Consider the following 12,637-nt stretch of genomic DNA (forward strand, 5'->3'; position numbering starts at 1 on the left):
AATCTTGGGATTTTAGGATCATTTTGAGGAATTCCTTCTCCACAATCTGCCATCAGGACTGAAGGAATCTGGCTATGAATATGTTCGGTCTCGGGGCTTTGTCGGGGTCCATATCAAAGAGGGCATCCTTTACTTCATTTTTTTTTACTTTAGCTTCTAACAGATGGTTCATCCTAGGAGTGATCAGGTGGGGAACTACATCTAGGAGTTTAGAACTATGTCCAACCTCCATTCCCTCACTGCATAGATTCTTAAAATGGTCGGAAGCCACCTTTTTGATGTTGGCTATATCCTTTAGGATGTAGTTGTCTTCTTTAATTTCAGAGATGGAGTTAGAGAATTTCCTGGCTTGGGCTTGCTTATGAAAGGAGGAGTTTCTATCCCCTGCTTTGAGCTAAAGGCTCCTGGATTTAAGCCTCTAGTATTCTTCCTCAGCCAAGCAAGCCTTGTGAAATTTCTGTTGAAGCTGCATCTCCTTGTCCAGGTCTTCTTTTGTGATTTCACTTTCTTCCAGTTGAATATGCTGCAGTTCTAAGTAACTTTGAATTTTTTTCTTTTAGTTGCAGGGTTGGGCAAAGTCTTGGCCCAGCTTTTCAGCATCGCTTTTACTCTTCTAAGTTTTTCTTCCCAAACAAAAAGGGGGAACCCTTTATTGGCTCCTTCCAGCAATCCCTAACCTTTTGCATGAAATTTGCCTCTTTGATCCATAGAGGACTGAATCTAAAAGGAATAGGGCCCAGATCCTTGAGAGCCAACATCTCAAGTCTAATGGGCTTGTGATTCGAAACACTGTTGTGGAGGATGTGCATTATAGCCTCTAGACCGAGGAGAAGAAAGGAACTTTGAACAAGAAATCTATCTAGTCTTGCAGCTATATGACTAGGACCAACTCTTTTATTTGACCAAGTGTACTTACCGGAAGAAGGCTTGATGTCTAGCAGGTCCCAGTCCTGCATGAGATCCTCTGCCCATTCCCTTTCCGGATCCCTTACTATGCAACCTCCTCTTTTTCCTGATGAAAGAAGGGTGAGATTGAGATCTCCAGTGATGATGATGTTTTCCAGGTTCTCTAGATCTGCCAGATTTTTTATGGAGTCCTAGTAAATCTTCTTCTACCCAGCATTGTTAGGGACATACACATTGAAAAGACATATGATCTCTTTGGTATCAAGACGCTGCATCTTTAAGAAGATCCAGTGGGTGTTCAATGTCTCAGAGATTATTAAGAACTTGTTGGCATTCCAGAGGGATCCAAGCCCTCCCAAGGCTCCACAAGTACAGATAGCTTGCGCTCCGCTTTTATTCCAAAATTTTTTACTTGCTTAGAGGAAAGTTGTATCCTCCATTTTGGTCTCCTGGATGAGGAGGATATCTGGGGCTTCCAATCTTGTTAAGCTTTTCATTGCTTCTTCCTTGGCTCTAGTTCCCATACCCCTATAGTTCCAGGAGACGATCTTCATCATTTACTTTTGTTATGGTGGGCTCCCTTGGAACCCTGAGTTTGATTCCTCGTTGTCTTCGGAGTTTTTGCCAATAGCTTCTCTAGGGTTGGCTAGCTGCCCTAAAGCTTGTCTTTGTAGGTTTCCTGCTCTCTTTTTTCCCTGGTAGACTTGCGTCCTCTTGTGGATCTTCTGGGAGAGAATTGAGAGTCTCCTATTTATCCTTCTTCTTCTGACTCCTCAGATTCTTGGACTTCCTCCTCCTCTTCTGAGAGCTTTCCTTTGGATCTCTCTGCGACACTTACACCTTTGGTCGAGGCAGAGGGGGAAGCTTTGACGAGAGAGATTTCCTTTGGGATCTCAACCTCTTGGGAGGCCACGGTTTCAGATCTTAGGAGCTCGATTTTGTTCTCTTGGCCTTCCATGGTTGATTGCTGAACAGGGGCTGTCTGAGGGCCTTTATCATTTGCAGTTGCAGTCTTCTTGTGAGAGGTCTTGGTGCGCTTGACCTGGTTCCAACCTTCTTCTTTCCCTTTCTCTTCCTCCCCATTTGATGGACAGCCTCTGGCAAAATGGTCATAGATGTGGCATTTTCGGCATTTGAAGGGCAGCTGCTCGTAGTCGAGTTTTTGCACGAGTCCAGGGACCTACGATGATTTTGATGGCTTATGTGAGCCCCACCTCTAGATCTACCTCCAAGCAGATTCTGGTGCAATCATACTGGTCTTTATTATTAGCTCGATCTATAGATTTACCTAGGGTGTTGCCTATGTGCTTCAGCGAATCCCAATTCCAACAATGCACTGGGAGATTAGGGAGCCTCACCCACACCGAGACCGCTGTGGGAACATCCACTGCCGGATCGAAGTCTGGCATCCATTTATTCAGGTACAATCCCTGAGGGCCCATGAAGTAAGGTCTATTTTGGAAAATCAGGTCCTTGTCCTCTTTTGCAGTGAACTCGAACAGAAAGTAGCCTCTCCCGGAAAGTATGAGGTTACCCTGTTTTTGATCAAGGGTGCCTAGTTCTTGGCGACCAAGATCTCTATGGATTTAGGGGATGGCCAAATCCCTGTGAACTGGCCAATGAGGGCACGATCTGCTAGAGACAAAGTGACTTGGATCGACCCATCTGGCGGGAGAGAAATCTCGAGGATGTCCTCCAGTTTCTTCACAAACTTTGCAACTTCGCCTTTCTTCTTCTTTGGAAAGGATGCAAGTAGAGATTTGAAAGCTTCAGAGGTAGAAGGCGGAGGAGGAGAGATGGGAGGCCCCTGAGGAGAGCCTAGCACATCCATGGAGGCGGGTGACCTCGAGTAAGGCCTAGCCAAGCCGATCTGCAACAGGCCGTCGCGTCCTTCAATGCTGCCCAAACTCCTCACAGGAGCGCTTGCGCTGTTGCAGAGCTAGGTCACGCTGGTATCACTAACGAAATTGTAATTTTAAAATATGTAATATGTTAATGATAAATAACTTCTCAATTTTTTTTATCTATCCAACTTTTTAATTATTAAATTTATTTTTAACTTATTTAATAATATAAAAGGGATGTATTCCATTTTAAAGTTTATAATTTATAATTTTTAAATTTGTATTTATTAAAATAAGAGACAATTAGTTAATGAATTTAAAAATAATGATATTATTTTTATTATTTAATGGGAAATTGCAGTGTTTATATTTTTAAGTAGGTGTTTTCAATTATAGATTTATTAAAAAAAAATAGCATATAAAAATATTAATTAAATAAATAATAATTATATAATATTTATGAAAAAAAGATAATAAGGATATTTTAGTGGTTTAGGTATTTTTTTTTATAAAGAGATGTTGTTTTGTAACCTTACATTTTAAAACAGTAAATGAATATTTATATTAACAAATTAGAAAAAAAAACATTAATAAAAAAATCAATGTCTTAAATACTAATAATCCAAAAATAAAACTTTTAATGTTGATTATTAATAAAATGTTTTAATGTCCATTTTAATTTTACATCTACTTACTTCTTTATTTAAAGAGAGAGAAAATAGTCAAAAGTGAAAAATCACTAATTTTGTCCGCAAGTACTTTCTACATTTTATATGTTTTATATGTGTAATTGGTTCACTACATAATATGGGGTTTACATGTGGCACCTAAAATAATATCAAAAAGATCTATAATTCATTATGTACTCAATATAGAGTTGAGAGAGTACATGGACATGTGATATTTAAAAATAATAATAATAGTAAAAAAACTATTCACATGCTAATTATAAAAAAATATTTTAATGTTAATATTAAAATAACATAATTTTATTAAGAGAAAGATAAAATAATTAAAAGAAAATTTATATTTCGTTTTTCAATAAGTAGATGTATAATTCAATGTCCATGGGGGACAGTTTAATTGTCCATTGTCATGTTATAAGGTAATTTAAACCATGATATTCAACGTTCAAAAATAATATATGGAATAATTACTGTATGTCAAGTCCCACTAGGGCAATCAGTTGAGGAATCTCACAGAGGTTGCTACCCCTGTGCTAGGGGGAGGAGACACACTAAAATACAAGCCTACAAGGAGACACACTAAAATACAAACCTATGAACTCGAGACACTAAAATACAAACCTAGAGGGAGGAGACACAATAAAATACAAACCTACAAGGAGGCACACTAAAATACAAACCTACAAACGTGAGACACTAAAATACAAACCTACAAACCTCACTAAAATACAAACCTCATGGAGATTGACACTAAAATACAGTGAGCTTAGACACTAAAATACAAACCTACAAACCTCCCGTAGACTGACACTAAAATATAGTCAGCTTAGACACTAAAATATAAACCTACAAACCTCACGGAGACTGACACTAAAATACATTGAGCTTAGACACTAAAATACAAACCTACAAACCTCACGTAGGTGCCAGTAAAATACAGTGAGCTTAGACACTAAAATATAAACCTACAAACCTCACATCACAGAGACTGACACTAAAATACAGTAAAATACAAACCTACAAACCTACAAACCTCATTAAAATACAAACCTACAAACCTTACGGAGGCTGACACTAAAATACAAACCTACAAACCTTACGGAGGCTGACACTAAAATACAAACCTACAAACCTCACGGAGATTGACACTAAAAGCCAGCTTAGACACTAAAATACAAACCTACAAACCTCACAGAGATTACACTAAAATACAGTCAACTTAGGGTTGGTGTGGCCTATAAAGACACACTAAAATACAATTAGCTTAGAGTTGGTGTGGTCTAAACTAGGTGCACACTAAAATACAGTCAGGTTAGAGTTGGTGTAGCCTAAATTGAGTATGATTTTTTTCTCAAGCTACAAGTCAAACCAGAAAAAACACAAACATTTTTTATTAAACATATTTTAATATTAATTTTCAATAAAAAAATTTAAATAATCATATTAATTAACATTTTTTAATATGAATTACATATAAATTTAGATAAAAAATAATATTAATTATAAACAAAATATTTTAATATATAAAAAATGGCAGAAATTATATATATCTAACAACTCATTTTTTAAACCATTTTTTTTTAAATTTTAATTTAAAAATTATTAATTATTTAAAGAACGCTCATACAACAATTTTGAACAAAGATATCAAGGTTTTTTTTAGCTGTTTAGGTATCCTTTATTTCTCCGTAAATAAAGGAGAAACTCCGTCAGCGAAGATAGTAGTTGCAAATAAAACTTCATTAAAAGGAAATTATGATTATTTAACTTCTAGTTTGTTAAATACCATTCAAGAAAAAAACACAAAAACAAATTTAAAATATATTTATAATTTAAGAAAAAAACACAAATACACATTTAAAATATATTTATAATTCATAAATATTTAAATAATTAGAAAAAAAAATATTAGTGATTTAGATATTAAACTATTTTCTGAGTTGTAAGATGTTTTTATGGAAAAGATGTTCTAACCTTACCTTCTCTAATACAAAAAAAATTGATTAAGTAAAATTATATAATAATAAAAATGAAAATAAAATACAATTTAAAAAAATAAATAAAATATAAAAATAAAAATAAAATATAATTTAAAAAATATAAAAATAAAATTAATAATTATAATTATCAATTCAAATATTTTGACTATTGTGAATGGGTCAAATTACATAAAGTAAAAATTATAATTATAATTATCAATTATTAATAATTAATAATTAAGATGGATCTACTAAGAGTTGGAGAGATTAAATTTCTTGAGATACAAATTTTTTTTAGAGTGAAAAGAGATTTGATCTCTCTAGGCCTTTGGTAAATCCAGAGTTAAGATAGATCTAGACTAATTTCTTGAGGTACAAACCTCTTTTAGAGTGAAAAGAGATTTGATCTCTCTAGGCCCTTGGTAAATTCAAAGTTAAGATAGATCTAGACTCGTTCGTAACTAGTACCTCTTTTAGAGGGAAAAGAGATTTAATCTCTCTAGGCCCTTGGTAAATCCAAAGTTAAAATAAATCTAAATTGATTCGTAACTAGTGGAGACACAAGAATTCCCCATTAAAAAACACAATGATTAGAAATAAAATATTATTAAAATAAATTATAAATAATTATTTTTATATAATAGATATATTTATTTTATAATAGTTATTTAAAATTAATTTATTTATATAATAGATTTTAATTTTTTTATTTATTTAAATAATTTTTTATATTTTTAAATGATAATTTAAATTAAAATATTTATATAATTTTTAAATTTTTATTTATAAAGGTAATTTAATTGAAATACCATGTAAATCATAAAATTTAAATTTTGTTCCTATTTAAAGTATTATATGAAATTCTTAAAAATAATATATAGTATTATATGAAATTCTTAAAAATAATATATATGTATTAGCCGACGTTAACCACCATCATCATATAAACAAAAGTATCACGTGAAATTAAATTATAATTTATTATAGATTTTATTCAATATAATTAGAATCTAATAATTAATGTTATAAAGTAAAAAATATTATTCATAAACAAGTTGTTTATTATAGTATGAATTAAGGTTTTTACATTTCTCTTTATTTAATTTGGTACTATTATTTGTCTTGATGATGAACCATAATCTGTCTTTGACGATGAATTATAATCTGTCTTTTCATTTTGTCTCGACGATGAACCACACTGAATAATTCGAAAAACTATAATCTGTCTTTTCATTTTGTCTGGACGATGAACCACACTGAATAATTCGAAAAACAGCCGCAAAAATTCTCGTATATAATTTGTATCAATTTTTTTTAATCATTTATATTTATATTAAAATATAACCTAATCTTAAAACTTACCCGATTACCCAATATTGGATGGAAAAAGTTTGATGCAAAATATATAATTTAATATTCATTTCTCCATCTAACCTGTAAACCCGTGTGTGGAGCCGTGCGCCATGTGTAGTTTAGCAAAAATTCGCTCCGTGTTAATAATGGCCAGACAGACACACACATGATCTGTCATACGAACGTCACGCAGCCATCAACAACTACTTTTTGGAAGGCCGGAACCGCCAACATTTTGGAGTTTCTGAGAAATAAACAGTACGTCGCATTGCAAAGCATATACCGATCTCGATCGGCTTCTACATTGAATAATAACGATGTTACAGAGCATTAGACAATGATAAATCACAGAGGATTTATTTCCCCATGTTTGCAGTTTTATATACATTCCGACTTCTTTAAATAGATGATGTTTTATGTACACATGAGTTAATGTAGGTAGAAGTACTGGCCGGGCCTCGGTAAGATCGCAGAATGGCTGTGAATCCCACGAACAATTAGCAGGAGGCAAACAGGCAGAATCTCATAAAAATATTTGATTTTATGCGCTGAGAAGTACGCCATGCAGGGCTTTCAGTAGGGTGCGGCGGCGTTGAATGGCTGGCGTCCATTAAAAATTCTTTGACCCGGCGCTAGAATGGCGTTGGGATCGTATATTGCTTTTCTCTCAACGAATTTTTCCCATCTGGAGCCGAAGTGGTGTTTCCAATCTGCTTCAGTGGTGTAATGAGGCATATACTGCTTCTCCCCGAGCCCTTGTTCTCTGCAGAAACGCAAAATCTGGTTGTTTTGATCGATCAGTAAGTCTAGGTTGTGGTCGGAACCAGCTGAAGAAGGGAGAGCCGAACGGAGGAGCCCTACGAGGTAGAAAATTTCGTCGTCTGGGGTTACTGCGGACGTTTTGTTATCCCACCTGAATTTAACAGTAGAAACAACATTTCAAAAATAAGTTTTTTTTGTCCAAATTGATTTGAAATTCATTTTCAGGATCCAAAGAGTAAGTTTTTTTTTTTTTATTAAATTCATTTTCAGATCATCACGTTGAATTTTTTTTTGAATTTTTTTTTTTTATTAAATTCATTTTCAGATCATCATGTTGAAATTTATTTTTCAAATTTAATAAGATAAACCACACTTAATGATTCGAAACCCAACAAAAATATCTCAAAAATAAATAAATCTGACTGATAAAATCTTCAAAAATTGTCTTTCAAACGAAGAAAACAGAAAGAATGCGAATGCTCACTTGCTCCTGTTCATAGGATAGATGAGAATAGGGCCACTGGTGGTGTTTCGCAGTATGTCTTTGAAAACTCCGGCATCAAAGTCTGCGATTTTGCTTTTTGGAATGAAGAGATTCAGCCAAGGGTGAGGCACCTCCCACAGGCCTTTGGATCGAAGCTTAAGCTCTGTAGTATGGACCCGGTCGAGAAATTCCACATAGGAAAGATCTGTGGTGAAAACTGAGGCGGGAATGAAATCCAGAGGCCCCAGCAAAGACTCCACTTTCTGTAATGCAAGTTATTATAAATAAAATAATAATGTAAGAGGATATAAGAAATATGAAAGTAAATTTTATTAATAATTTCGATAAAATTTTAGTGTTTGGAATCTATTTACAAATAATCTTATCTATATCTTAAAATCTTTAATTTCTACAAATCTTTAATTTGGACAGAATTTTTTTTGTATTTGGAATCGATTTACAAATATTCATATAATCTAAATTTTTTTAAAAGCCTCTGTACATGAAAATATTCCAGAGAATTTATAAGATACCTCGTCGATCACATGAAGAGGATCGTGCTCATTGTAGTTTTTGGTCATCTCTAGGCAATACAGAACCCGGCCCTTGGTGTCCAGAGAGCTGACCTTCACAGGATTTTGAGGCGAGAAGTAGGAGGACCTCCAGTTGCTCAGCAGGCCTTCGTTGTTGACAATCACAAAGCCTTCGACGTAATCGAAGGTGCTGTTCTTGGGTAAGGATATCAGATATTCTTGATCCCTGGTGAATGCTGCAAAGTCTGAGTACAAAACTCTGATCCATCTCACCTGCGGGAAAAAATAGATATCGACCTTGAATTAGTTTCAGAATATGACAAATATCGATCTTGAATCAGTTTCAGAATATGACAGATGAATTAGTTTCAGATTATGACAGACTTAAATATTTGGGGACCTACTTATTTAGGCCACCGTGGTCCCTGGTCCATGGGACACTGATAAGTCCCTGGGAATTTGAATAGAGTTTAGGGAATCCCAACTTGCTAATAACGATGCATATTCCCAATTATTGGTCCAGGAAGAATATGTCAAGTACGGAACATTTATGCAAAGTTTTAATTATTGTTATTTGAAATGTGTAAAATTGTGTACAAGGTTTTTATTTATTTACCAATCTGATCTGTTTATATATAAACTATTCCTCATCAAATATACACATGCTAAAACCACCATTTATCAAATATACATATGCTAAAACCACCATTTAGAAAAAATTGTTTTATGCATGATTTCAATTTAAATTCCAACTTCCTAATTGATAAAAGGGGAAAGTCAAGATGCTTTGGAACCATGTGGAAACAATAATTAACAAATAGTAAAACAACGTTGAGTGTGACATAATCTTAGAAATACTTGAAGATATATGTCAATTATTGTTGCACTAGCTACATTCTTATTTTTTTAATGAGGCATTTCAATTTGGGCACATAATTATTGGAATAGTTAAATTATCAACTTGTCATAAATTTATTTATTTCTAAAAAATATTTGTACATTATTTTTTCAAAAATATAAAATAAATTTAATTTAATAATATATATTTTAAAATATATTTCTTTAGTGTATATTATTTTTATTTTTATATAATTTTATTTAATTTATTAAAATCACCTACATATTCATTGAACAGATTTTCCTACCCCAAACTTTGAATATTTGAAATGAGAATGTAATAAGAAAAATAATTTTTATCAATCATTTAGGTTAATTTTAAAAACTAATAAAAAAATATTTGTCAATTAAAAAATTTAAATTTCTAAACAACAATCATAACAACACCCAATGGTACAACCGACAAAACTTTGTTTATATGCAGAATATTTTTGCTTACGTCATTCCACACCTTCTCCAAACTAAAAAAATAAAGAGAAAATTAAACAATTTTTTGTCAGACACTAACTCATCTTAATTTTATTTTAAAAGTTCTAAAACATCCTCCTCTAATGTATCCCTACTCTTATGGTTTTGAACTTGAAAAAACCTCCTAAATTGACAGAACAAAGCATTACAGCTTATTAGGGAAATAACCACAAACAATGATTTTGATTGAGACAGGCCTGGATACGGCCCAGGTACTTACTCGCTGTGGTGCGGGTTCGAGTTCGATCCTGGCCTTCGTTATGATACCAAACTGGCCTAAACCACCGAGCACTGCCTGAAACAGGTCGCCATTTTGGTGTCTGGAGCAGTTCAATATCTCTCCTTTTCCTGAACAAATTGATAGCAAACAATGAGATTAATAAAGGTATATAACAGAGCACCAGTCAGAAGAATTTGGCAGAGAATTCGATTCGACATGACTGAACTGTAACCATAATCATTTTTTTCCCCAGAAAAATCATAATTTTATTTTAAAAAACAAAATTACATTTTGCTAATACTCATAGAGCATTACCTGTAACCACTTCAAGCTAGAAAGCTTATGATTTATTTTACTTTAGAAAACAAAATTACGTTTTGCAGATGCTCGTAGAGCATTTACCTGTAACCACTTCGAGCTGCTGCACGTTGCTAATCTGAGGGCCATGTTGGAAGGCCTGACCACTGATCCCACCATTGGACAGGGTCCCTCCCACGCTGAGATACAGGTAATCTGTCCAGGACTTGGGGGCTAGCCCTTCCCTGAGCGTTGCATGCAATACGTCGATCCAGAGCTCGCCCCCTCTCACATCAACGTAGGCGTTGTCTCTGTCAACGTGGATGCCTCTGAGAGTCCTCATCTCTATGACCACGCCATTCAGAGCTTGCGCCTGGCCGTGTATCGAGTGCCCGTGGCCTCTGGCAGCAACGGTGAGCCCAGAATAAGGGCTCAGCTCATAAACTGACTTCACCAGCTTCGCTATGTCTGTCACAGACCCGGGATGCAGAACTGCAGCGGGCAGATGGCGATCGAGGTTGCCAAAATCACTGGCAACGAGATGGGTGTCAAAAGAATCCATACGCCCATCGAAGGCCAGACATTGAGGATAAGGAATACAGGGCCATAATTTCAGATCCAGCGTAAGACCCACTGAGGAAATCAGTCTACTGATTACGACAAGCAGCAGCAGCAACACTGATGTTTTGTATTCATTCATCCAATTATCCGCTCTGCTGGTATCCATGATTCTCCCAGACAGCCAAAAAAAACAAAACAAGAGAGAGTAATGGATAAACAAGAACGTTGCAGCCAGCAGTCAATAAATCCTATCGATGCAAAGCTAGCTGGGGGACGTTTGAAAAGGAGTGCCAGATACTATATGGATCTTGATTCTCTGCCGTTGCACTGCTTTTCTTGAATTCGAACCTCTCGTTATTGAACAGTATCCATGGCGGCTTCCCCCAGGAATATCTTCTTTACGCAGAACTGAAATCTCCAATCTCTGTAATATCTCAATCTCCGCCTCCCTTTTGAAGATCGTTCACGGCCTTCATGATCAGATTCGTGCCCCCCAACACACAACAATATATATTCATATATGTATATATATATATATATATTTATATATATTCTCGTGAATCCAACACGTATCGAAAGACTTTGGGCACAAGGAATGAGCGCTGAGCCCAATGAAGCGGCGGTCTAAGGCTGAAAAAAGAGTCATTCATTAATGAATAAGAGAAAGGGAGTCTTCTCCCGAAACTAAAGTGCCGTGCATTACTATGACTTCACAGCCAACGATGCACTAAAACAACCACAGAAATTTTGATCAGCAGGGCGGCTTGGGCATGGTGACATTTGGTCATATATTTGCAGTAAAAATTATGGATTGTGTATATATAAAGCACGCATATTAGAGACATAAATGTGGTTGGTTTCTAAAATGTGACAGACATGAATGTGGTTGGATTCTAAACTGTGACAGACAAAGTCAACTGCTTAAATCCGGAGGGCACTCTGCGTTATTTGTGGTGAGGGAGAGTGGGGGCAGGAGATGGGCAGCCGTGTCTCCGATGGCAGCGACCAGAGGAAACCAGCGGGGCCCCTTGGGGTTTTTCCCTACCGAGTTGTTCACGTGGGAACTCGTGGCCAGGTGGGCAATGCAACAGACAAACAGTCACCATAAGTCCCCTTCCTACCTTACCAGTCCCTCTCTTCGAAACAGAGTCCCTTTTGACTACTGCTCAACAAAATGGGATAATAGCCTCTTTGGAGCATGCTTAGCAAAATGTTACCGTGTATGAAAATCTAAGTTTTAAAAACTTAAGTTGAAGGTGTTTTTTTAATTGTGAGGTTTATTCTTATGACACTGTTTAAATTTTTTGTTTTTTATTATGAGGTTTATTCTCATGACATTGTTCAGATTTTGAACAATGTCTTGTTACATGTGTTCGTCTCTCCCTCTTCCTCTTCATACTCAGGGCAATGTGCAAATACTAGTCCATTTGTTTTGGACATATAAAATTGATAGAAATTTGTTGGAATTACAAATTTGAAATGTGAATCCACTAGAATTCTAATAGCCTATGCTTAACAAAACGTTACACTATATCAAAGTCTTAATCTGCGTGTTTTGGACATATTTTTCTCTTTAATTTGTAGAAAATTTGATAAAGATTTATTGGAATTACAAATTTGAAGTGTGAATACTCTACCATTCAAATA

The 12,637-nt window shown here is 35.0% G+C and overlaps 1 protein-coding gene across 1 annotated transcript; it reads right to left on the bottom strand.

Annotated features, from left to right (window-relative positions):
* Positions 1-7,036: 7,036 nt before the first annotated feature.
* LOC149139782 (cytokinin dehydrogenase 9-like) lies at positions 7,037-11,862 on the bottom strand. Its single transcript, XM_089446220.1, has 5 exons — positions 10,535-11,862; positions 10,133-10,260; positions 8,548-8,820; positions 8,015-8,277; positions 7,037-7,681 (listed from the first exon to the last, which is right to left on the bottom strand). The coding sequence occupies exons 1-5, from the start codon at positions 11,154-11,156 to the stop codon at positions 7,342-7,344; spliced, it is 1,626 nt and encodes a 541-aa protein (XP_089302346.1). The 5' UTR covers positions 11,157-11,862; the 3' UTR covers positions 7,037-7,341.
* Positions 11,863-12,637: the final 775 nt, after the last annotated feature.

Source organism: Pinus tabuliformis, chromosome X (genome assembly GCF_031772625.1).
Source record: "Pinus tabuliformis cultivar Carrire ecotype Pingquan chromosome X, CPIR1, whole genome shotgun sequence".
NCBI lineage: Eukaryota > Viridiplantae > Streptophyta > Pinopsida > Pinales > Pinaceae > Pinus > Pinus tabuliformis.